This window comes from Rhinoderma darwinii, chromosome 4 (genome assembly GCF_050947455.1).
Source record: "Rhinoderma darwinii isolate aRhiDar2 chromosome 4, aRhiDar2.hap1, whole genome shotgun sequence".
Classification (NCBI taxonomy): domain Eukaryota; kingdom Metazoa; phylum Chordata; class Amphibia; order Anura; family Rhinodermatidae; genus Rhinoderma; species Rhinoderma darwinii.
The window spans coordinates 92515127-92541838 of record NC_134690.1 but is presented as its reverse complement, the minus strand read 5'-3'; the positions used below and the strand labels follow the sequence as shown (position 1 = coordinate 92541838).

General features: G+C 41.8%; 1 protein-coding gene across 1 annotated transcript; it reads left to right on the top strand.

Annotated features, from left to right (window-relative positions):
• The first annotated feature begins 5466 nt into the window (after window positions 1–5466).
• ILKAP (ILK associated serine/threonine phosphatase) lies at window positions 5467–26449 on the top strand. Its single transcript, XM_075861336.1, has 10 exons — window positions 5467–5665; window positions 8162–8284; window positions 17811–17925; window positions 18050–18156; window positions 18229–18322; window positions 18404–18491; window positions 19994–20115; window positions 21081–21200; window positions 24595–24676; window positions 24927–26449. The coding sequence occupies exons 1-10, from the start codon at window positions 5623–5625 to the stop codon at window positions 25065–25067; spliced, it is 1035 nt and encodes a 344-aa protein (XP_075717451.1). The 5' UTR covers window positions 5467–5622; the 3' UTR covers window positions 25068–26449.
• Window positions 26450–26712: the final 263 nt, after the last annotated feature.

The following is a 26712-nucleotide window of genomic DNA, read 5'->3' as shown; positions in this document are numbered from 1 at the left end:
ACAGTTCACAGTTTGTATAAGGTACCTGTGGCAGCTCGGACAGTAGCAAGGCAGGTTCAGCTGGGACTAGGCAGCAGGTAGATGTCAGGCGTGGAGCAGCAGGACAGGCGTAGATACAGCACAGCATGGCTACAGCACAACACGGCACTGGATAGCACGGGATACGGGATACAAGAACAGGGAACACTGGAACTGGAAAACACTAGGAGACCATTTGCAAGACAAACTAGGATACGGCAAACAACGCTCAGGCATGGGAGTATGGGGCTGGGACCTTCTTATAGCCCAGGGTGCTCTGGGAGCAATCAGCTCAATTTCCCACATGCGTGCGCTTTCGCTTCTCAAGTCTGGACTGAGCTCGCGAGCACACCCTGGTGGTCACTGCGGAACAGGACGGCCGCATGTGCAGACATCTCTGGAGTGAAGGGCGTCAACTGGATAGAAGGAGTTCGTGGTCAGCGACCACGGACATTACAGGAGCACTCATGACGGAACTTACAGGTTGCAAAGAACCTGCAATGTCCCTCAACAAGCTCCGGTGGGCCAAACAGCCGCATGTCCAGAAGTTGTTCCCGGACCTGCGGCCGCGGCAGGAAAGGGCCTAGCTGATTTACCGCTCTGTGCTAAGATCAACTGCAACCATACATCGGTTGCCTTTGATGCCCAACTGATCTCAGGTGACAAAGCCAAACGACGATGGAATCCCTCATCGTAGCGCCACCAGGCCGCCCCCTCCCCCTGTGCAGCCTGTGAGCGCTGAAAATGGTGGCAAAGTATACAATCAACTCAGCACCCTTTTCCGGTTGTCGCTGACAAACCACATGCGCTAGGGTAGCAATACCCTGAAGCCAGTTGCCAAAAGTCTTGGCAACTTTCACCTTCTTGTCAGAACCCTTTTAAAAAAGAAACGCTCCTTGTCAACAGTCACCTGCTCCACTGAAATCAAGGACCAGATATCCACAAACTCATTCCTCCAAATCTTCTCCTTGACCTCAGTAGACAGGTGAGTGCCGAGAGGCGAAACACCGCAAAACAAAGAATCTCTAAATGTTAAACATGATAAATTATTTTCCGTCACAGACGAAGGCTTGGCCCACCCTGGCGGAACAGAAGGCGTAACAGCACCTTAATTTTTGTCAAAACTGGCCATCACGGGCTTTAAAACCGAAATCAAGTAATTCCTGAGACATTAGTTTTATCCGACCATGCAGTAACGCATAACAACTTACCAGGTGCAGACGTCCCCGCGACTCCTGAGGGTACCCCTTCAGCGATGAATGACACAGGAACCAAAGACTGTCCATCACCAGGGTGACTGCCCGATACAACAACTTGGGACGACCCGCCCTTCGCTCGTTGGTTGTCCGGATGTCTGCTATGGGATCTCCGAGCACGAACCCGACCAGAAGTCCTCTGTGGTGACGATGAAACCGTGGCGGAGGAGGATCCACTCCCAGAGGAAGACGAAGGAGATCGCTGCACCCGTGAATGCCTCTTTTGGAGTGCAGATTTTGCAGGAATGGTTTTCTGACGCCATGTCAAATTTGCTGAGCCTCTGCGGCCCCAGTGCAGTGAAAACCCCAAAAAATTAACCCCATTTGGGAAACGACACTCATCAAGTAATTCATCAAGGGTTGTAGTGAGCATTTTGATTCCACCGGTGTTTCAGCAAATTTATAAAAATTAGGCTGTAGGTATAAAAAATTTATTTATTATCCAATAATATTGTTAACACTGTAGGTTCTTTTGATTTCCCCTTTTATCCAATTAGATAAAAGACTGAAGTGAGAACATTTCCTGGTTTCTACAATAAAAAAATGTTTAATAAGGCATTACAAACTACACATGAAATGACATAAAAACAGTATTACATAAAATGCATTATTTAACTAAATTGCACATTAGAAAAAACCTTGTAGCTAATTATTCCTTCGTAACCATCCCCCAAAAGCATGCTAAAAACAGCAAAGAAAAAATGTGTTTATATCCAGGTCTCATCCCGCCAAGAGAGACCCTCCAGTTGAGGTTTGACCGTTATAAAGGAACTGGTCACTTTTACTTCACATCCGTTTAATTTCAAGACCCTCTACACGTCATGGAAGAAAATGTAACAGGAAACTCACTGGACACATATAGCTACCTTTGTATTAGAGATTACCAGCTAAACCTTTTTGTGGCAGTAAGTGAAACTATTCAACTCTTCCAGTGCCAGGGATCCATGCGCCCACTAGGGGAGATTTATAAAAACTGGTGCAAAGGACAAGTGGAATAGTTACTCATAGCAACGAATCATATTCCACCTTGCAGAGTGAAAATTGCAATTTTTTCACAGATATGCCATTTCAGTGCCCATTATGTTGTGCCTAGCTTCTGCCACAGATACATACCCTATAAATTTTTATTCTGCTGGGTATGGAAGAACCCCACATGTGGCTGTTATCTGCTGCCTTGACACTCTGCGGGACTCAGAAGGAAGGGACTGGCATGCGACATTTAAGGCCTACTTTGGTGATATTTACTGCATTATGCCATGATTACAGAGGCTCAGAGGTGTCAAAATATTAGAAATTCCTAAGAATTTAACCCATTTTGTAAACTACACCACTTAAGTCATTCATCTAGGGGTGTAGTGAGCAGTTTGACCCCAACGTGTTGCCCCAAAGTTAATGAACAGCAGATGGTGTTGAGTGACAGTTGAAGGTTTTTTTACAGGTATGCCATTTCAGTACCCAATATGTTTGCTTGTGCCACTGGAAATACATACCTCATAAATTATGTGGGTTTTCTTTGGTATGGCAATACCCCACATGTGGCTGTTATCTGCTGCCTAGACACATGGCAGGACTCAATAGGGAAGGACCGTCATGCGAAAATTTGTGGCCTACTTTGGTGATATAAGCTGTGCGTACATCAAGGTAAATAAAAAGCAGGTTCAAGTAAATTAATATCCGATAAATAATGTCCTTTCTTATCCCCCTCTTGGAACACACTCTGCATCATTTTTTTTTGCTCTTTCTCCTCTTTCCAGTTAGCAGACATCACTGAGAAAATGTTGCCCTGGTACAATGCATGTGGCCTCACATCCAGAAGTACTGCCCACCCTCCTTCTTGGTCCCCAAGTATTAGTGTCTTAAAACACCTTTTGATATTCCAGGAAGGTTGACCTCTGATCTGCACGTCAATGTAGCCTGTAATCAGACACTTCACTGCAACTGGCCAGATCGTAGATATCTACGCTCCCGCTTGTTTAAACCCGTTTAGATGCCACGGCCACTAGCGACTGTGGCATCTAAACCATTTCAAAGTGGAGGCAGCTCCCTCTAACAGCCGGGGAACCTTAATAGGAGCCTGTAAGAAACAATATAATACAATATATAAGTATTGCAGCATGGTTCAAGTCCACCAGGGGTACGAATAAAAAAAAAAGTAAAAAACAGTGAAAGAGTATATATATATAAAAATATTAAAAGTGAAAGGAAAAACCCTTTCTCATTTTCTCCCAAAATCTATGTAAAAAAATAAAAACACATGATTGGTATTACCTCATCCATAAAAGTCTGAACTATTAGGCCCTGTTCACACAGAGTTTTATTGCCGCGGTTTTTGCCACGGAAACCGCGGCAAAAAACTGCCAAAATTGACTGCCATTGATTTCAATGGGAGGTGGAGGTGTTTTTTTTACCGTGTTTTTTCTACTCGCAGTAAAAAGCGACATGCCACATCTTGAGGCGTTTTCCGCCTCAAAAACCCCATTTAAATAAATGGGAGACGGAAATAAACGTGTTTTTTGCTTGCGGTTATTCCATCTTTCTGTTGAAGTGATAGCTAAAAAAAAAAGCCTAAAAAACGCGGCAAAAGACGCGTCTGGCGCAAAACCACAAAAAAAACTGAACTGATTTTTCTGCCTGCAAAAAAACTCAGTGTGAACAGGGCCTTACAATATATTATTAATTAACCTGCACGGTGAACACCATAAAAAAGAATTATAATAATGCCAGAACTGCTGTTTTTTGCTCACCTCGTCCCCCACAAAAAATGGAATGAAAAGTGATTAAAAAGTCCCAAAATGGAACAAATAAAAACTACAAACTATAAATTTCTCACGAAATCCAAAAAAAACAATGACGGAGTCGCTGTTTTTTTCCCCACAAATATTTTTATTTAGTTTCCCAGCACATTATATGGTACTTTAAATGGTGTTGTGAAAAACTAGCCCTCATACCGTTCAAATGGAGGAAAAAGAAAAAAAACTATCACATTATGGTGACACAAAACAAATTTTTTTAAACAATTAGTTTTTTCTTTTTAAAAGCAGTAAAACATAAAAAAAAACTATATAAATGTAAAATTGCCATAATCGGACTGACCCACAGAAAAAACGTAACATGTCATCTTTATGGCACGATGGACGCCATAAAAACATAACCTAAAAAACATTGGCGGAATCGTTGTTTTTTCCCATTTCACCCCACTAAGAATTTATTTTCAGTTTCCCTGTATATTATATGGTACAATAAATGCTGTGAAAAACTACAACTTGTCCCGCAAAAAAAAGCCCTCATACGGCTGGTTGGCGGGACAAGTCCCGGGACAGTAATTTGCCGAGATTGTCTCTCTAAGGCCTCATGCACACTACCGTAGCCATGTGCACGGCATGTGATTTTATGGGCCGGCCGGGGGCGGAGTGTCACCTGTGAGCCGCCCGCAAATCGCGGGCTGTGCACATGGCTGCGTCCATTATGTCCTATGAGCCTGCCGGTTCTTTCTGCGGTCCGGGCTCCCGGGACATGCATGGACCGTGAAAACCACGGTCGTGTGCATGGCCCCATAGGAATGAATGGGGCCGTAATTGTCCCGTGGATTTTCGGGGGAATTGCGGCCGCAAAAGCACATTTATGTGCATGGGGCCTAAATTCGGGACAGTTCCAGCAAATCCGGGACAGTTGGCAAATATGCTATATTAATGGAAAAATAAAATAGTTATGGCTTTTAGAAAGTGGGGAGGAAAAAACAAAAATGGAAAAACAAATATAGGCTGCAGAGGGAAAAGGTTCAAGGGGTATTTCCAATCTCCAGCGTCACATTCTTCATACAATTCATCAAAGTTTTTAGGAGTTACGGAAAGAGCCGAAGCAGCGCCTGGAATGTTGAAAAACGGCCGATATTAGGCCGTGTGAACATACCCTAAAAGGTGAAGTAGGAACCGCACCTCCTTTTGCAAATGCTATAAATTTTAAACCGGGAATACCTAGTTCCACATAACCATTAAAAACACAACTACAAGAGGTTATGAGCAAACCAGTCACATTTTCAGAAACGTGACTGGAGATTATGAGCACCACGGTGATCCATAGTTTGTTTATATTACTAACAAAAACAAAACAGTGAAGAATGCGCTGTTCTGTATATGCGTTGTTAATAAAGTTTTTGTACAAAGCGGAAGTAGTCATCTCCAGCGGCACTACTCTGATTGGCTAGAGACGCGCGTTAATTCCCTGATGATTCGCGGGGCTCCGCCTACGTTATTGATTGCCAGGAATTGAGTGAGAGGTTTCCGGGATCAATAATAATCTCGCGAGAAGATAATCGGTGTTAGTAATTTGTGGGCCGGTAATCCCGGGTATGGAGCTGTATGATGAGCTTCCCGAACCGCCGCGGGTTCCTGGTGAGCACATAGCAGCCGCAATACTGTGTCCTGTAGACGGCTCTGCCCCCACACATGCTGCAGCCAGCACAGGACCAGACCTTGTTTTCTACACCCTGTAGTTCATGCTTGAGTTATGTCGTTGCTGTATAATCTGCTGTTCCAAATTACCCATGAAATAATGTAACGGTGGAAATAGAAAGTGATAATCTGGATGATGCAGCGGATAGTGAGGGGCACATTTACTAATACTTGTCTATTGTGCACCATATGCCCCAACATGCCTGGAAAACGTCAATAAAATGCATGTAGGAAGACTTAAAGGGGGTGTCCAGAGAAATAAAACTGATGCCTATCCCGAACGGGTGATGGGTGGGGGGTCAGCATTTCAGCACCCCGCTGATCAGCTGATTGTGGTGGGCACTGCTTTCCCTTCATTTCTACACCGCTCCGCGCTATACAACGCCATCACGTTCTTACCGGTGGAGCGCAGTATAGAGCAGGAAAGGCCCCATGCACACGACCATAGACTATCCGTAAACACGGACACATTCATTTCTATGGCCGACGGACATCTTTCTGTATATTTACGGGAAGGTGTCCTGGCCGTACAAAGCTTCCGTAAAATTAGAACATGTCCTATTTTTATATATTTTTTTTTTTACGGACTGTGCTTCCATACTTTATAATGGGGGCACGGCCTGCAAATGCAGACGACTGTCCGCCCGTAGCTGTAATCACGGACCGGGATTATGGCTGCGGCAATGTGCTGGGGGCCTAGGAAATGAACTGGTATCCGCGCTCGCCGAAGAGCCCTGCCCCTTAAAACAGCTGACGGACAGACCCTTCAATTTTATGTCACCAGGCAATTCCTACGACCACATTTTTTGATTCAAGCGAAAAAAAAGTTGTTGCATAAATCGGCGGGGTAAATATGATGATAAATACGACGTTCGTGCCAAATGCCTTTTGTCAGTGCAATTATACCAGAAAACGGCATCAATTGCATTGATAAATCTCACTTAGGGCTTATTCACACAAACGTGGGGAAACCCGGACGTGAAAAACAGCCGTTTTTCACTTCCACGTTGCCCCCGTGCGGGTCCTGTTTTCACGGATCCCCATAGACTTGTCTATGGAAGGATCCGTGAAAATGCAAGAAAATAGGACATGTTCTATTTTTCAACGGACCCTGTGAAGGGTCCGTTGAAACCACGGCTGTGTGATCAGCCCCATTGAAACACATGCGTTCGTGTGACGGCCGTTGTTTGAACGGCCGTCACATGGACGTATTCAACGTTCGTCTGAATAAGCTCTTGGGCCATATTCACACGCAGCGGATTAGTTGCAGAGATTTTTGCCACTGCCCTATTGATCTGAATGAGGCTGCAGAAATCCATGTGTCTGATGCTGAAACAAACTCAGATGAAATGAACTGATTCCTGTGACTCCTAATCTGTTCCATACATGTGAGTGCGGTTATTTCTGTAGCATGTGCATGGATTTTTGCAGGCCCCATCAGATGAATATACTTCCCCTTCCTTTTGGATCCACTTCTGGCTTTGGCTCCAAAAACTGCATAAACAACGGCAAGTGTAATTCCTGCCTAAGGGTAAGGGTATGTTCGCACGGTTTTAAGTTGAGGTAAAAAAAAAAAATAAGATGCTGAATCTGCCTCCAAAATCAGCACGTTTTTCACTCTAATTTTGGATGCCGTTTTTCTGCACGTTTTTTAAAAAATATCCCAAAGAAGGTTTTGACTTTTGAACATTAAAATAAGCACACTGTTTTTGGTGCTTTTCGCCACTGGTGTTTCAGCTTCCCTTTGATTTCAATGGGAATTTTCTGGCAGATTCAGATCCGCTGATTTAAGGCCGTATTACACCTGCCGATCAAAGAGAGAGCTATGTCACAAGGAGCTGTGTATGGAGACGAGCATTCGTTATTCTGATCGCTCGTCCCCATACATTATTATCATGTCGGCAGCGCGTCTCCCTGTTTACACAGGGTGACGCGCTGCCGACAACGATAATATTTCACTTTTTTAAAACGCTACTATCAGCAGATGATTGAGCGTTTGCTTGTTCATCGGCTGATCGCTGCCCTGTTTACACAGGACAATTAGCGGCAACGAGTGTTATATGAATGCTCATCTGCACGATAATCGTCCTGCGTAAAAGGGCCTTTAGACTCATAGATTTGAAAAAGCTGTCTGAACAAGGCCTAAGGCCACATGGAGCTGCCGAAAACCGCGCCAACATGCTGTTCTGTGTGGCTTTCAAATTGATTGGTAAAACTGCTGTTTACCTGCAAAATTGTAATCCCATCAAGGCTCTATTGCAAGTGAACAGCAGTTTCACCTGCACCACTCAGTCCATTTTCTACATGATTTCAATTCTCTACCTACAAATCTCAGCCCTGTGTTTGCTTTTCTTCCTCGTCTGTACCTTTGTCTGTCTTCTATGGGTGTTTTTATTCTGAGATGGTTCATAACTAATATAACCAATGCTCTTGCAGTCCCAGCAGGATCTCCGCCTGATTCTGGACCTCCAAACGGTAAATCTAGTGGGAAGCGAAGAGCAGAAGCGAGTGACTTGGACGGCTGTGAGGGCGCGCACCAGGAAAAGAAAGTTTGTAAAGGTTTTCACACAACTTAACACTGCACATGGAGTGTGTGTCTGTAAACCGTGTATCTATCAATGACATGACTGCCAGAGCAGATTTCATTATTATATGCTTTGCTAAATACACCGCGGAAAATATCAGTTCAGTTTCACCTTATATGTCATTGGTTAACAGTCTTAAAGAGGCTCTGTCACCACATTATAAGTGCCCTATCTCCTACATAAGGAGATCTGCGCTATAATGTAGGTGACAGCAGTGCTTTTTATTTAGAAAAACGATCTATTTTTACCACCTTATGAGCAATTTTTAGCTTTATGCTAATGAGTTTCTTAATGACCAAGTGGGCGTTGTACAGAGGAGTGTATGACGCTGACCAATCAGTGACCAATCAGCGTCATACACTTCTCTCCATTCATTTACACAGCACATAGTGATATAGCTATATCGTTATCTGCAGCCTCATACACACACTATAACATTACTACAGTGTCCTGACAATGAATATACAGGACGTGATGTGTATTCAGAATCCTGACACGTCTGAATCTTTTCTGTGAGATTACAGCAAGGCAAATGTAATCTCGCGAGATTACGATGTAACCTGTCATTTAAAACGAGATTACGCTTGCCTTGCTGGAATCTCACAGAAAAGATTCAGAAGTGTCAGGATTCTGAATACACATCACGTCCTGGCTGGAGGTAATGTATATTCATTATCAGGACACTGCAGTAACGTCATAGTTTGTTTATGGGGCTGCACATAGCGATATAGCTATATCGCTATGTGCTGTGTAAATGAATGGAGAGAAGTGTATGATGCTGATTGGTCACTGATTGGTCAACGTCATACACTCCTCTGTACAACACCCACTTGGTCTAAAGTAAAAACACGCCCAGTTGGGCATTAAGAAACTAATTAGCATAAAGCTAAAAATCGCTCATAAAGTGGTAAAAATAGATTATTTTTCTAAATAAAAAGCATTTCTGTCACCTACATTATAGCGCCAATCTCCTTATATAGGAGATAGGCCACTTATAATGTGGTGACAGAGCCTCTTTAATGATATAATAATCATACATAAGAAGCAGACGACGGAATGAATTATACTTACACTCTGAAGAACATTCTGCATCATTGCATACAAAGGGATTATTTTACTGACATAGAATTATATACTATAGGGGATTTCCAGCAAATAACTTTTATAAGATGCCATTTGGGCACAAAGTGAATGGGATTAAGTCCCAGCGATCACACTTGATTATTAATTATTTACTGGCGTATCTAACAGTCCTAAAACAATCCAAAAATGTATTACCCTTTATGTAGCTTCATCATATACGACGCTGCTGTACACAGAATGTATCCCCATGATCGGTCCTTGTTGCCAGTCTGCAGCCAGATGTTTGCTGGAAGTTAATGGGGAAATATAGAACGCACAACAAACATTGCTTTTTTTTACGTGGTGTTTTTTTCTCTTTTGTCTTGTGTTTTTTGGCTCAAAATCGCAGCTAGGCTGGCTTTGGTGTTTTTCATCCATTAAGTTCTTTCCTTATACACCTTTTTATAGGTTTATTTGGCCTCTTCAAAAAATTGCATGTGTCAATGTGTGTTGCGTTTTCTTATGGCATTTTTTCAGCATTAATCATGTGTTCCAAATAGGGTTGCACAATGCATAGAAACTTCGATACTGTTTCGATACCATGCACCCTCAAACGGTTCAATACTGTTAACTCATGTACTTCAATAATAAGCTGTGTGGCCGCACAGCTAAGTATAGTAACACATGAATGTAGTTAGAGCGGGGCTGCGGTTGTGTGATACAGCCATTACCCCGCTCCTGAGTCCTGACAAGTGTGCGTTCGCAGTCAGGATGATGCGATGCGACCGGCGCCGCACTAATGAGCGCCGGCATTGAAGACAGAACATGGAGGGCGCACTACAAAACACCCCCATGTTCTGTCTTCAGTGCCGTCTCCGCCATTCATTAATGCAGCACCAGCCGCATCACCTCAGGCTGACCGCGCGCACTTATTGTCAGGAGCGGGGCAATGGCTGTATTACACAGCCGCAGCCCCGCTCTAACGGCGGAGATCAGAGAAACCTCTCATCTCCGCCGCTATTCCCCTGAATGCTGCCATCAAAGCTGACCACCCTCGCAGCATTCAAGGGGAAAATGAGAAGGGGGATGTCCTTTGGATCGCGTCACAGGAATCCCTGAAGGACCCCAGGGCTGTCTGACCATATTTCCTGTTGTTAGGGTAGGCATGTTCTAACAACTGCCTGTATACTATCAGTACACAGGCTAATGTACTGGCATATAGATATATGGCAGTACATTAAAGTTTGAAAATAAAAAAGTAAGAAAAAATAGGTAATGTTGAATAAAAAAATATATACACAAATTTTTTACAATAAATATTAAAATAAGTCTCAATACATAAAATATACACGTTCGGTATCGTCGCAACCATAATAACAAATTTATAGCGTCCTTTATGATGTTTATACTGTTATAAAATAAAATAAAAACGGCTTTCTTCTTTCACTTAATGTGAGGCACGAGGTATTATGAATTTTGAACCTCCTTGTGCCTCACATTAATAGTAATTAACCCCATCATGTACCGCACATGATAACCCAATGTTGTCCATTATGACTGTAGAACATGATGGGGTTAATTACTGTTAATGTGAGGCACACGGAGGTTCAAAATTCATAATACCTCGCGCCTCACATCAGAATTATTATTATTTTTTATTATTGTTGGCAAAGTATCATTTTGGTATCGAGTATCGCAATACTACACAAAGTATCGGTATCGAAGTCCAAATTCTGGTATCGTGACAACCCTAGTCCCTGGTTCCAAAGAGGAATCTTTGCATCACATGATCTTTAAATCATAAGATTTGCAATGTGAATAACGCCACCTAAAAAAAAAACACAGGTAGCAAGGCATTATAAGCAACAACAAAAAAACGCACCAAAAACATCTCAAATAGCAATCATATTTTTGCGGGGGAAAAAACGCCACACAAATAGTGTGTGTGTGAAGGAAGCCTTACAGAGGATATACCCAGAATCGACCATTATCACCTATACATAGGATTGGGTATAATTGGCAATTTTGAGAATAGCAGTAATTTTTTTGTCGAACAAACTAAAACATCACATAGATGAAATGAGTTGTCTTGTGAGCTGAGGCTGCACTGCTCATGAACCAGAGGATACAGGTTTATATCAAAATTCTAATGTATGTAAAGCTCTATTCACATCTGCGTTGTGGTTCCCATTTATAACGTAAACCATGACACAGATCCATGTTTTATTGGATACCACTGGCGCCTGACGGACCTCATTTACTTATAATGGTGTCTGTTGTTTTGACGGGAAGAATAGTCTCCAACACAAGTGTGAACACGGCCTTCATGGTTTTGCAAACTATCAGGTATCTGAACATCGGCAACCACAAGGGGGCAGAAGGCATCACATAAATTCACTATTTTTCCCTAATAAGCATTATTTAGAGAGACACATTTAGAAGTATTCAAATGTTCTTATGCAACGCATGAGAATAATATATAGTCTTACCGTGCTATAAAATGAATTCTGTGTTTAGATTGCACTTTATGAATGTATCTTAGGCAGACACGGGCTGAAAAAAATGTACTGTGCAGCTCTGCGTCTGGAATGTACAGGAGGAAAGACCTGCCTATGTTAGGACATTCTGAATAATAATTAATGTTTTCTGTTTTTGTCTTTTGTATCATCCCTGTTACATTTATGTGCATGCGGATTGTAGTCCTATATTAGGTTCACATGCGGCAGATTTGCTGCAAAAATGTCTGTGACTGACAATCGGTTCCAGTCATCTGAATGGAACCTGCAGAAACAACCACATTTAGATATAGAGAATGTGGAAATTTCTACAAAAAATGTGCCGGGTATGAGTTTACTTGGTCACAGATGTCTTAATAAGAATTTACACCTTGATCTTGCAACCTTCTTATTTAAATAGTCTGATCCAATATTTTTTGGGATACAACATAGAAACATTCCTGATGTCAGGGATGACATATTGGATTGTTGAGCCAGCACTGGAAGTAAAATCTTCTCTATTAATTCATATTCATTAAAAGAGAGTGCTTAAAGGGGTCGGCCACTTTCTAGTAATTTTTTTTTTAAAAATCCCTAAACGGCTGTGTTCTGACACAGGCAACTATAACTACCCCGTGATTACCCCTGTGCTGCATTTCAAGGCCCCCCTAGTTTGGCTTTCTAAATAACTCACAGCGTCAATCATAACTGCTGACAGCACTTTATACAGGATGGGGAGGGCAGCATAACTATAGATTATAACCTATATGTATATCCCGAGCATACATCTATAGCATTAGACAAAAGAAATATAGTCCACAAAACCAAAAGTGTCTAATAAGCTCAATCAAAACTCAATTACTCCAAAATTAATTTTATAATAATCTTTATTAGCCAAAGGACAAAATACCCCCCTACAATAATTAGACAAACATTGTACAAGAGAGTTAAAAAACATAAATTAAAAACGATCTCAGGTGAAAACAAGCCACACTAATCCAATGCAGATGATAGAATCACTAATGTTATATCGTATTAATTGTAAATCAGAGGACGAAAAATACCTCGTCCCACTGGATGTACCACAGTCTCAATCAGACTAACGTGACAAAGTGCAAGAAATTCAAATAATAGGACTGATTAAATACCTGTGGTGGACATGATGGCAGATGAAGAAGTACGCACCTGAGAAGACGCCTCGACGCGCGTTTCGCACCCTTCATCAGGAGAGATGAATGCTAGCCCCAAACGGGTTTAAATACTGAGCCAAATAAAGCGACTTTAATCGGCGCATTACACCTCCCGCGCCCATCCAGTCCCATGCTTTCGGCGTCACCCCCGTCCATTGATGCAGACTCCATTGCCCAAATTCAATGCACTATGACAACTTCCGGTATGGCACTCAGATAGATGCGCAACGCGCATGCGCACAGACCGCAGGTAAAAATACGTGTCAAATAGGAAAAATAACCCATTCAAATAAATACCATGTCAGTCAGATGAATGGGGCAAAACATCGCCATCATGTCAAACACTTCAAGTGCAATCAGTTCAACAGTCATTAGACTGTACCATTATAAACAATATTGTCGGAGCATATCCGTAATATCGTATCGCATTATTGATTACCCAAAAATTACCATGTCTTAAATCAAATCAGGTATATCAGAAAATATATATAAATATCCAGTACAAATAGAATACCAAAATATGTATAACACAAGAAGAATGAAGAGCACAAATTACCGGGACCATGAGAGGGAGAGCACTGATCCTTACGAGCAGGACAACTACCATTGTGCATCAGCACGTAAAGAATATATAACAATATAAATTAAATGAAATAAATTAGTGATTTACTGCAATGCACTTCACATATGTAGTATATACAATGAAAGATGAATAGAAGAAAAACATAGTGGCAGGGGCCACGAGAGGAAGAGCACCACCCGCGTACAACCTGGGCGGTGCGAGTCCCTCGCGAGCACCCCGTCACATAAATAAAAAGCTAGAGTAGAAGAAATCCCCAAAATTACAAGTGTATATATAGATATATAGGTGTATATTTAAAACTGCATCCCGGCAATAAAGAAGTAGGGTTGCCGACAGAGCGCATCACTGTGAAATTCCACGGCGATGCAAGTCGGTTCAGTCAGCCCACCTCAAAAAAAAGCTCCACACATATAAAGTGAGGTAAAACGTGAGAAAATATATATGAAAATTCTAAGAGTGTAGCCTACCGTCGTGTGTCAGCGGGGGACAGGGAGGCGCAAATCGCCCATACGTCCACCGCAGAGACCGACGACTCGAGGCTCACAAAAAATGTGAAAAAGATAAGAATGTGATATATTATTCACACTATTTAAAAAAACATTAAAATATTTCATCCCCAGGTATATATGTAGGCTTAGTCCCAGTTCTGGGTGTATGTGCAGCGTAGGTTCCCACCTTACAGAGGTCGCCTTGTCGTGGCAGGTGGGCTAACACTTTTTGATCAAAATGTGCACTAAGAACCTCCCTATTTGTAAGTAGATTTAGCTTTAGTGCATATTTATTTATATTTAGTGGTTTAGGTGGCATTAGTGTCGCAGTGTGCTGTCACCATTCTATGTCTGCTATATATATATATATATATATATATATATATATATATATATATATAAATTATTGTTATAATCCAAGTGATATGTGTATAGAAAGACATCAAGATTGATCCAAGATACCACATATTAAATTCAAACGTTATATTATACAATCTTAGGCTATGTTCACACGGAGTATTTTGGGGGAGGAATATCTGCCTCAAAATTCCGTTTGGAACTTTGAGGCAGATATTCCTCTCCCTGCACGGCGATTTTCGCGGCAATTATCGCGCCGTTTTTCGCCCGCGGCCATTGAGCGCCGCGGGCATAAAACAGCGAGAAATACACTTTCTCTGCCTCCCATTGAAGTCAATGGGAGGTCGGAGGCGGAAGCGCCCGAAGATAGGGCATGTCGCTTCTTTTTCCCGCGAGGCAGTTTTACTGCTCGCGGGAAAAAGACGCCGACGCCTCCCATTGAAATCAATGGGAGGCGTTCTTGGGCCGTTTCTGCCGAGTTTTGCGACGCGGTTTCCGCGTCAAAAAACTCGGCAAAATACCCCGTGTGAACATAGCCTTAGTGTCTATATTTACCACATATTCTTACATCTCCATTACATTTTTAAACACAGTATCTACAAAAAAACTATGTGTGTGTGTTTGTGTGTGTATATATATATATATATATATATATATATATATATATATAATATGAAATTCTACCAATACACCCATAATGATTTGGGTTAATAGTCCCATATTCAAGATATGGTCCTCGGAAATCCCAGAACAGTGGCAGTGCATAGAACAGGTTCAGTTTTCAAAAAGCTAGCAAAAAGAGATAAAAATTACATATATCAGTACCTACATAGAAGACTAACAATTATAGAAAGGATGCAAAGCTCTGTGTTTCATTAAGACCCTTTAGAGATAAAGTGTCAAGTGTCACAATCCACTTCATCTCCCTACCTAAAAGGCTTTTAAAGACATCACCTCCACGGTTATCCTGGTATATACGGTCAATCCCCTTAACTTTAAGGAGCCTCCAATTGCTACCATGGTGATCCCTAAAATGTCTAGCAAGGGGTTTACTTTTATCACCAAAATCCTCCTCATGGTCTCCACTCTTAATGCCTTTTATGTCTCGGATGTGTTCCATCAAACGCACCTTCAATTCTCTCGGGGACAGTGCGCATGATAGATCATATTCCTGACATTACAATTTATGAAATGCACTATTTTGTAGACCCTTGTGTAATTTGAACCCAGAAAGGAGTCAGTCCTCTCCATAACCTGACAGGCTCCACAACATCCACAGGGCACATTGCCCCATGTTGGCCCCCTAGATCCAAAAACGTATTTTTTTTTTGGTAGGGGGAACATAATGACTCTGAACAAGCAAGTCCTGTAAATTCGGACTTCATCGAGGTGTCATTGCCGGTTCAGGAGTAAGCATCTTAGACGCTTATCGGTTTGCAAAATAGACCAATGATTGCGGAATATATTCCGCATTGCGTTCCGTTGTTTGTTACCGATGTAGCCATACCGGAAGTTGTTATAGTGCATTGAATGTGGGCAATAGAGTCTGCATCAATGGACGGAAGCGACGCGGAAGGTATGGGCGCGGGAGGTGTAATGCGCCGATTAAAGCCGCTTTATTTGGCTCCGTATTTAAACCCCTGTTTGGGGCTAGCATTCATCACATCCTGACGAAGGGTGTGAAACGCGCGTCGAGGCGTCTTCTCAGGTGCGTACTTCTTCATCTGCCATCATGTCCACTACAGGTATTTAATCAGTTCAATTATTTGAATTTCTTGCACTTTGTCACGTTAGTCTGATTGAGACTGTGGTACATCCAGTGGGACGATCCTAGGTATTTTTCGTCCTCTGATTTCCATTTAATAAGATATAACATTAGTGATTCTATCATCTGCATTGGATTAGTGTGGCTTGTTTTCACCTGAGATCGTTTTTAATTTATGTTTTTTAACTCTCTTGTACAAGGTTTGTCTAATTATTGTAGGGGGGTATTTTGTCCTTTCATTTGGGACTAATAAAGATTATTATAAAATTTATTTTGGAGTAATTGAGTTTTGATTGGGCTTATTAGACATTTTTGGTTTTGCAGCGTAACTATAGAGCTTGGAGCACTGAACATAAGAGTGGCCTCCTAAAAACCGGAAGAGCAATCTTTTTTTCTTTGTTTTTGAACATTCATCAATGCATTTATCATCTTATGAGTGGCACGACACAGCTGGGCAGTAGCTTTAAAGTGAAGCGCTATTAGGCTGTGTTCACACTGAGTTTTTTGCAGGAGGAAAATCCCTCCTGCAAAAACTGCTCCAGACGGTTTTTGCACAGTGGCTTGACAAAAACTCATCAAAACACTCGTCGAGGCGTTTTTTTCCTCTTTCTGACAGATTGAAATGCGGTTTTGGAGGCGGAAACCGCCTCAAGATGGGTCATGACACTTCTTTTTACCGCGACGCGTTTTTTTTTACTCGCGGTAAAAAAAAATCGTCCAACTCCCATTGAAATCAATGGGAGGCATTTTCGGGCGGTTTTTGAGGAGTTTTGCGGCGCGGTTTTAGTGTGAACAGGGCCTTATAGTTTACAGTGTGCAGGAGTGTGCACTATAATCGTTTTTCTAAATCACTTGCATTATCTATCTTGCTTCTAGCAGCAGCGCGGACCGTGTATATATTGTGCTGCCAACAGCTCATACCTCTGCAGTGAGAGAGAGCGCCCTGCTCGTCTCCATGACTCCGATATCCAGAACAGCCGTTAGGTGTACAGGATTTTATAGCGCTGGCGGCCGTTCTGAATTCGGAACGAGACGAGCAGGGCGCTCTTTCTCTCACTGAAGAGTTATGAGCAGCTGACAGCACAGACTTTACACAGTCCCTGATGCTGCTCCAAATCTGTAATACACGTGATTTAGAAAAACTATTATTGTGCACTGTATCTGCTCTATTATAGTTTTTTCAATGATAATAGATTTGCCATATTGGAATTTCATCGTACAGCCCTTTACCCACCGTTGCATTACTAACCTAATTAGAGGTATTCCGATCATATGATCCAGAGATCCACGGCCGCTGTGTTCCTCACACTGACTGACCTGGCACCTCTTTCCAGCTGCAATTAGGGCAGGCGTGTAATGCGATGCCCCCTCATACTCTGCATTACACCTAATGCTATGAAGTAGAAAGTTAATCGGTACCTACTTATGTGGAGCATTCTTGCATAAATTATGCAGTTTTTCATTCATCCTAAAATTATGGTATGAATTCGAACCCCCTTAGGTTTTCGTTTGCTTTTTTTACTAACATTTTTCTCTTTTTTTATTGTTTTATTTGTTCAGGAATTCTGTCTTTCAAAGCTCATGTAGCAGAAAGGAGGGGAGAAAGGGAAGAGTTACAGGATGCCCATGCGGTTTGTGATCTAAGCCAGGAGTGTCAGCCAATGCCGGCTAACATGTAAGAAAAATCCTGGATAGTGATAGTGACCGCTGCACGTGTCACTGAGCATGCCCACAACACTATCCCATAGGAGTCAATGTGAACTTTTCTGATTTCTTTTTTTCCTGTTTTTCTCCTGTAGATCACGACTTTCATACTTTGCAGTATTTGATGGTCATGGCGGGAGTCGGGCAGCACGATATGCAGCACACAATCTGCACCAGAATTTTCTGAAAAAGTTACCACGAGGTAAGTAAACGTTGTTAGGTTATGTCACGCAGTAATATGAGAGGACCGAGTCTGATGTGGCCTTTTTTACAGGAGATGGAGGCAGTGTGGACAAGGCAATAAAGAAGAGTCTGCTCGATGCTTTCAAGCAGACTGATGAAGAGTTTCTGAAGCAGGCAGCCAGCCAGTGCGTGTCTTACAGATTTCTGCAATGATGGGATTTAATTGGTTTGCATTATTACCTTGTTATTTCTGTTCTACTCTGTAGAAAGCCAGCATGGAAAGACGGCACAACAGCTATTTGTGTACTGGTTGCTGATAACATCCTCTATATTGCCAATCTCGGAGACAGCAGGGTGAGAACTGAACCCCAACATTTTCTACCTATCAGAAAACACAGGCTTCAGTGGAAATTGCCATATACTTGACACTTCCATTACAACACATAAACGGGCAGAATTATTGGGAGACTTATATGTATATATGTTCTCATACCAGTTTATGAAATAATAAATGATGGGCAGGCATATTAAGTACAATACCAGTTTATGGTTGTAACATTTAGGGTATGTTCACACGAGGGCATTACGTCCGTAATTGACGGACGTATTTCGGCCGCAAGTACCGGACCGAACACACTGCAGGGAGCCGGGCTCCTAGCATCATACTTATGTACGACGCTAGGAGTCCCTGCCTCGCTGCAGGACAACTGTCCCGTACTGAAAACATGATTACAGTACGGGACAGTTGTCCGGCAGCGAGGCAGGGACTCCTAGCGTCGTACATAACTATGATGCTAGGAGCCCGGCTCCCTGCAGTGTGTTCGGTCCGGTACTTGCGGCCGAAATACGTCCGTCAATTACGGACGTAATGCCCTCGTGTGAACATACCCTTAAGGTAAACCTTTAACCCAAGTATTTGAAGGGGTTGTTTCATGAAGACAACCCCTTTTTAAACCGAATCCAGTCTGGCGATCAGGTGATTGTTACAGGTCTGATCTCTAGGGTCAGACATTTGGTTTGCGGCGGCTGTAAGGGAAATGTAGTATTACATGGCAGTCATTAAAATGATAACAGTCAAGCAGGGTACCCGGGAGCAGCTCTTATAGAACACCTCGTACAGCTGGAAGGTCTCACATATGGGGCACCCCTCTATGATCTTCACATGCCATTGGAAAGGCCCCATTTAATTCCTGTTTCTTAAGTTTTTATTTGCATTTCTTAATTTGGAATAGGTCTTTACAGGCACCATGCTCTAGGTCTGGAAGTAATTTGGTGTTTGGCTATCTTGGATATGAAATGAGTATTCAATCTAGAAGTCATTATGTTGGATTCGGTGTACAAACCCCATCAAATTGCTAAACTTCTGTGGACTTGCAAAATGTATAAAGTGACCGCATAAATTTAGCATAAAAAGCAACGTTTCGCATTGGTCAAGGCATCGCTTTTTATGTTGGATTTATAAAGAATATTTGAACACCCGGAGAGATTCTGTCACATTATAAAGTTTTCAAGATTTAGGTCCATAAGGGATTCCTGGACATGGTGGTGTTTAATCTGTTGTTCCCTGGTAAGGGATAGGATTAGTTGAGTGTGCTGCGGACATTTGTTTTTTGATCAAACTGATGTTAGCTGTGACATAAATTTTATAGCTGGCGCAAGATGGGTGGTTTCCCGCTGTTGAATAGATATGTAGTAACTTATGTCACGAACTTTAATGTTTTACATCTCCCTATTAATTTGAATACTATTTCACCTATTATGGTCTATTACTATGCCTATTTTTATTGAGATTCTGACGTTTTATTCCATGCCAGATCTCCATTCCAATGCTCCTCTGTAATGTTTTCTTGCGCTAGGCTTTGCTCTGCAGAATGAATGAAGAAACTCACAAACCCACAGTTTTGAGCTTGAGTAAAGAACACAATCCCACCCAATATGAGGAGAGGATGAGAATACAGAGAGCAGGAGGAAATGTGAGGTGAGCATCTCGGCCACGTGTCTCATAAATATACACCCAGATTTTTGTAAGACCTCTAGAACCAAATCCAGTCCTAAAACACTGTCATCTACCTGTACCTACATATTCATAAATCCCATAGGGACTTGTGGGACAAACTGGCAAATGTTACCTGGGATGTTGTTAGGTTTTCGTGTCTACAATTATTTCATCACGTTCTCTCTTAAGGGTGGAGGAGCCCTTAGCATTCGGGTGTGTACAGTTTTCTGCAGAATCAACAAATTCTGTGAAATGCCAGGCAGTTATCTGTATAAGCCACACTGCAGACTCTGCTCTGCCCGAGGGTTAAATTTGCTGAAAAAGTTTCACCAAGATATGGACAGTGCGATGCCTCCCAGCTGAAAATCTCTTACAAAAGACTCCTGGTAAAGATATGCAGTTCTAGTTCTTAGGGCGAGTTTTTTTTCTTGTTGCTTTTGACAGCATGAATGTCCGCCTGCACAAAACACACACTACCTACACAGGGCTGTACACACTGGAGGTAAAACCACGCAAAATCACTATTGGAGATTCATATAGCACTCACATACAAATGTAGGTTTAATTTTGTCCTTGTATAGCAGGAAAATGTATTTACATCAATCCCCGTAAATGATATATAATCTTTTGTCAATTCGGTACTTGAGCAGGGAAGCATTGGGAAATCCCTGACGTCCCTCGCACTTTCCTCAGGCAGTATATAGGCTGTATTCTTATGATGTGCACCAGAGAATTATTTCCTGGCCCAATTATCTGATCGACCCCGCTTTTATACGTAGTGAATTTGATCATAGAAGTGTTTTAGGAATTTTCATGAGAATACTGCGTAGAAAAATAAGTTATCTTTAGATTTGGGACATAGCTACTTTTCCATTTTGAGTACAGCCTTGCTGCTGGTTTTTTAGTATGTTCTCTTTAAGAAGCACATCTACATTTCTATTTGACAGAGATGGGCGAGTCCTTGGAGTGTTGGAGGTATCACGTTCACTAGGCGATGGGCAGTACAAACGTTGTGGTGTCATCAGCATCCCAGATGTGAAACGATGCCCACTTACAGAGGGTGACAAGTAAGTAAGGATATTGTACAATAGTGCCATTTATCTACGCCGCCTTATGCCCATTTAAACGCTCCTACATGGCCAGGATCACATTAGTTGGCTATGATGCCACATAGGAGTATCTCAAGTGTTCTCACAAGTCATATAATGGAAGCTGCAGAATCCAAGAAGACTTCACTGGTGCGTGCAGCCCGCAGATTCAGCCACAGAAAGTGACTCCCTCTAATAACAAAGAAGAAACATTGGAGATGGGGTCTACTAGACCAGTATTTCTTGACGTTCTTAAGCCAAGTACCCCCTATGCAAACAAATTACATCAAAGTACCCCCAAGGCTAATGTCATACCCTATTCTGCTACAGGTAGATTTCCAAGGTAGTGAAAAGGATTGTGAAAATGTCTAGTTTTGATTTATGATGGCTCTAAAAGGCATTTACCACAACATGATTATGGTGTAAAATATCGCAATGATTGGCTAGTGTAAACATGTTCAGTGCTTGCATGATCCTTGAGAAATTGCTCACTTGATTTTGATCAAATCTTTTATGGTGGCCTAAATATTATCATTTGTCACCATTATGTCTCCTTGTGTGAACAGCAATCTGCTAGTCATTAGCAGACGAGACTGGAGGAAAGACAAGCAATCAAAGCCACGAAAAAAACACGCTAATGTTCACATCTAAATGCATGTCTTTTGAATGTATGTCTTTTCGGCGTTCATTTTTACTAATTTATCTTTACGTGTAAAAGGACCCTTGTACCAGCATTTTTATTTTTCCAAATCAGACAATCTTACCTTACAGCTCTACGGACATGTCTGTTTTAGTAAATACTTGTATTGCCTAAGAAATAACAATTCTGGAACATCTTTTCGAAAAAACTTTGCATTGCTTTTATTCCTCCTGGAAATATATGACTAATTGGACATCCGTGTGTTACCATTCTCCTTGTCCCTGCACAGTCTGACACCGTCAGCGCTGATTTAAGTGTCAGTCTTAGGACATGTCTCATTGGCAAGGGGAATGGTAACGCCCAGTTTTCAGTTTTATTTCTACACTTCCAGGAGGAATAGCAGAGGAAGGGCACACCGCAAAGTCCTACGAAATGTGCACTAGACTTTATATTTGGGGAATGCAAGTATTTGCAGAGAGCTGACAGGTCCTTTTTTATTTCTTTTTTGTAAATCAAGTTTTTTTTATTGTGGTTCTAAATGTAGTACAAATCGTGCATGTCTCAGCATGGATTACCCACAAAAAGACACATGAAAAAAAAAAAAAATTATACATGCATGACTACAACGTTATCCAACTGTGCGCACAAATACCTTGACATGTGTCATACAGTGGTGATCCGGTACAATACTGTAAAGTGGTGTTATTGGTTATCTGCATACATCAACCAGGGTAGTGTGGAATTTCAAGTCCTGGTCTGCGAATTCATATATATCAATCCAAAAAGAGTGCACCAAGGGGCACTCCCACCAATTGTGGAGATAAGTACCCCTAAGTGTGTGTTCACATCAGCGTTGGGTTCTGTTGATGTGTTCCCGTTTGCCTTTCCGTTGATGGGTTCCTCCGACGGAAAGGTCTAGTGGAACCGAACGCTGATGTGGACAGGCCCTTAGACCAAATTCTCTCTAACACCGGTCAGAGGAAGTAGGAGACATTTTAGCAAGTCGGACCGGAGTGAGGCCCCATCATAAGGCAATTTTGCAGGACATCTCCTGACAGGTCCTTTTTAACGCTTTTTGCTGCCAGGTGTCTCTGGACTTTTTTTTTTTTTTTTTGCTGGGACAATTGTTTACACTTCACATGTACAAATAAAACCTGAATTATCAAATAAATTAATTTTAAACTCCTATACCCATATATTTTCTGAAAGTAGACACCTGACAAATTGCCACAATTCCAATCAGCACTTTATACGCACACAGACGCCTTCATGCAGGTTTGCGCAGTGTGTATGCATAAATGGACAGTGATGTCAGGTGCTTCGCCAGGGCCGGAGTCAACGAGCTAAACATCTGGAATCGGAGACTCCGGCCATGGGGAAAGTCCTGAAGTCACTGTGGACAGTGACGTCAGGATCTTCCCCAGGCCGGGGTCACGGGGCAGAGCGAATCCTGATGCTTCCTCTTCCCCATGGCAGAGTCCTCAGGTGACGTATCCCACTGTATTCCATATATGGACAGTGACGTCAGGATCTTCCCCAGGCCCGAGTCACCGGGCAGAGCGATTCCTGATGCTTCCTCTTCCCCATGGCAGAGTCCTCAGGTGACGTATCCCATACAGTGAAATATGTTGCATCCTTCCGTCGGAGGTATATGTCAGGCATCCACAAGAGCTTGTGCTTTTAAAGACACTAAAACAGAGACCATGTTACATTTGGCATTCACCTGCAAATAAATGTAAAGAGCAGACCCGAAACCGCTACTATGCAACCAATATCTAATCTTTTTTTAGAAAGCACACCACATGGTGTTTTATAAAATACAACTTAATAATTTAAATGCATAACCACCTTCATGCAACTTTGCATCAAAGTTCATCTGTACAACAAAAACGCTTACTCAAGCAGACCCCTTGTGCAAGCAAAATGTACTCTGCAAATTTATTAATTTGCTGTCCCACTGTACATACTTTAACCCTAAGCCATAATAAAAAGAAATTATTAAATCTAATGTACGAGCGATGCTTCGCTGTCATTTCGGTCACTGCTCAAACTCTGAATCGCCGACACGGGTAGCGGCAGTTCACAGTATTACAACCTTCTCCCATTGAAGTGAATGGGAGAAGGTTGTAATACTGTGAAACACCGCTACAAGTGTGTAGGCGATTCACAGTATGGACAGTGACCGGAATGAAGGGGAAGCATCGCTCATACGAGGAGTCGGCCTCCGACCGTTCAAATATTGATTTCTAGGGACTGGACAACCTTTAAGTAATACCATATCATAGTTATGTCGACAGTCAGTGGGTGAAAGTGTCGTTGTTTCTGGTATTAGATATTCCTCTCTAGCGATACCTGTTATCACTATGACAAGCGTGTAATGAAGATCGCTAGAAAAGCTGGCAAAGGATTTTACACGAAAGATCGGGTATGGACCGAATAGGTACAGCGCAATATGTACAAACTTTATTGACATTTGTGATTTGTGTGTGGTGCTGGTAGTATTTCAGTGCTTGGATGTAGTATGCATTGTAATGTCAGATGATATACAATGCAGAAGGGGATTGTATTCAGCCAACATAAGTCACTTGGAAAGTCTACAGATCATTAAATAAGTATATGTGTGAATTTGACCTACTCATTTAACAAAGGTGTTGACGTTTTTTTTAATACTCAATCTTGTTTGAGTATTAAACAAGTTGTATTTTATAGATTCTTTCTTGTATTTCTTTCAAGGTTTGTTTTATTAGCCTGTGATGGTCTTTTCAAAGCCTTTTCAGCAGAAGAAGCAGTCAATTTCATCCTTAGCCATGTACAAGTAAGTTTACCTAGCAGAAAACCTGTGCAAGTTAAAATGTTGCCTATTAAAGAAACACTCCAGCAGAAACGGATACATTGTCAATCCTAGTGCAGCTCTTAAAGGGGCGTCCATGACATCCGTCTTTGGTGTTCTTTGAAGCCCTCTCAGGTTCTGTACTAGGCATAACATAGTGGATCTGATTTTCCTACAGTGTTCCATTAAATTGGAGCCTGATCTAATACTTAGATCAAATTATTATCATCCACAGGACGAAGGCTCTCCGACAGAAGAGGGTTCTCTTGACATGGAAGCTCGATATGAATCTGCCTGCCACCGGCTTGCAAATGAAGCTGTACGACGAGGTGCTGCCGACAATGTCACTGTGCTCGTAGTACAGATCCTTGGCTGATGTTGAAGTGGGGTGAGGTTATTACAAGACCTCTATTAAGGCCAGGTCCACATGTGATGGTAGTGGTCTCGTAGAGATCCAACATCTAGAGACCATGGCAAAAGGTGCACTTTATTACACCTGGCACAAATGCATTTTTAGTTTTAAACATTTCTCCCAATGAAGTCCGAAGGGAAAAATGTGCAGTTCTATAACATGATGTACATATGTTTGTTTTTGTTGTTGTTTTTTTTTTGTTTTTTTAAATCCTATTTAATTTCAATGCCAAATTTTTGCTGCCCTCTGGGGAAAAAACCTGTAGTAGGAGAACACCCAAACCTGAACATGTGGACCCTGGTGCCGCAACATCTATATCGTTCAACTTGGATTGTAAATAAACCTCTGAATCTCTTCTTCATCCAAGACTTTGTTCAACACTGTGCCATTGTGAGAGCTTTTACTAAAAAACTGGGGACGTGCTTATCTCTGGATTTATGTTAAGTCAAGGACATGCTATTTAAGCCTGGAAGCCTGTGAGGTATACATTATACAGATGGCTGCCATAGAGGAACTTTTGGGGTTAAATTTGTTTGTAACGTTGTTTTATGCGCCTGTATACAACGATCAGCCATAACATTAAAACCACTGACTGTGAATAACATGGACTATCTTGTTACAATGTTACCTGTCAGGGGGTGGGATATATTAGGCAACGAGTGAACAGTCAGTTCTTGAAATTGATGTATTAGAAACAGGAAAAATGGACAAGTGTAAGATACAGAGCGACTTTAACAAAGCCATATTGTGATGACTAGACGACTGGGTCACAGCTTCTCCAAAACAGCAGGTCTTTGGGCGTGATCCTGGTATGCCGTGGTTGGTACCTACCAAAAGTGGTCCAAGAAAGGCATACCGGTGAATCAGCGAAAGCGTCATGAGCGCCCAAGGCTCATTGATGCGCTAGTAGAGCTAATTCTAGTCCGAATGATACAATCTCACAAAGCGCAAATTGCTGAAAAAGTCAATGCTGGCCATGATAGAAATGTCAGAACACGCAGTGTGTCACAGCCTGCTGCATTTTGGTAGCACGAGGGGGAACCTACACAATATTATTCAGGTGGTATTAATGTTTTGACTGATCGGTGTATTTTAATTGATTTGATGACTTGTAGTGTACAAGTTTCTTATGGGAATATCAGAAAAAAAAGATTTTTTTCCCAGAATACTGTCCCCAAGTTCATCTGTATGTAGAGTATGTTCTTTGTGTGATTGTATTATTAGTGTATGTGTGACATGTATTAGTGAAGCCATGCCCTTTTAGTGTTGTAAAAAGTGGCGTGGGGGGGCTTCATAAATATGGTGTGATAGCGTCTAATAAATCTCCCTCACTCAGTGTGTTCATATCATCGGCTCACCTGGTAATCCTTCCCATGATGTAGTGTCTTCTGTTTACAGTATTTTTATTAATCGAATTCTATTCCCACATGTTGCATATTGAAGAATTCTCAAAGACAATTATCGTTTCTTATAGTAGGGAAATGTTAGTTATGTAGTCCCTTAATGGGGTCGTATGAGATTAGAAAAAAAATTCTGTCTATGGACGAAAGTGGCAGCCATTTTTTTCTAATCTCATACACCCCTTTAATATAATCATTAAAAGGGTCCC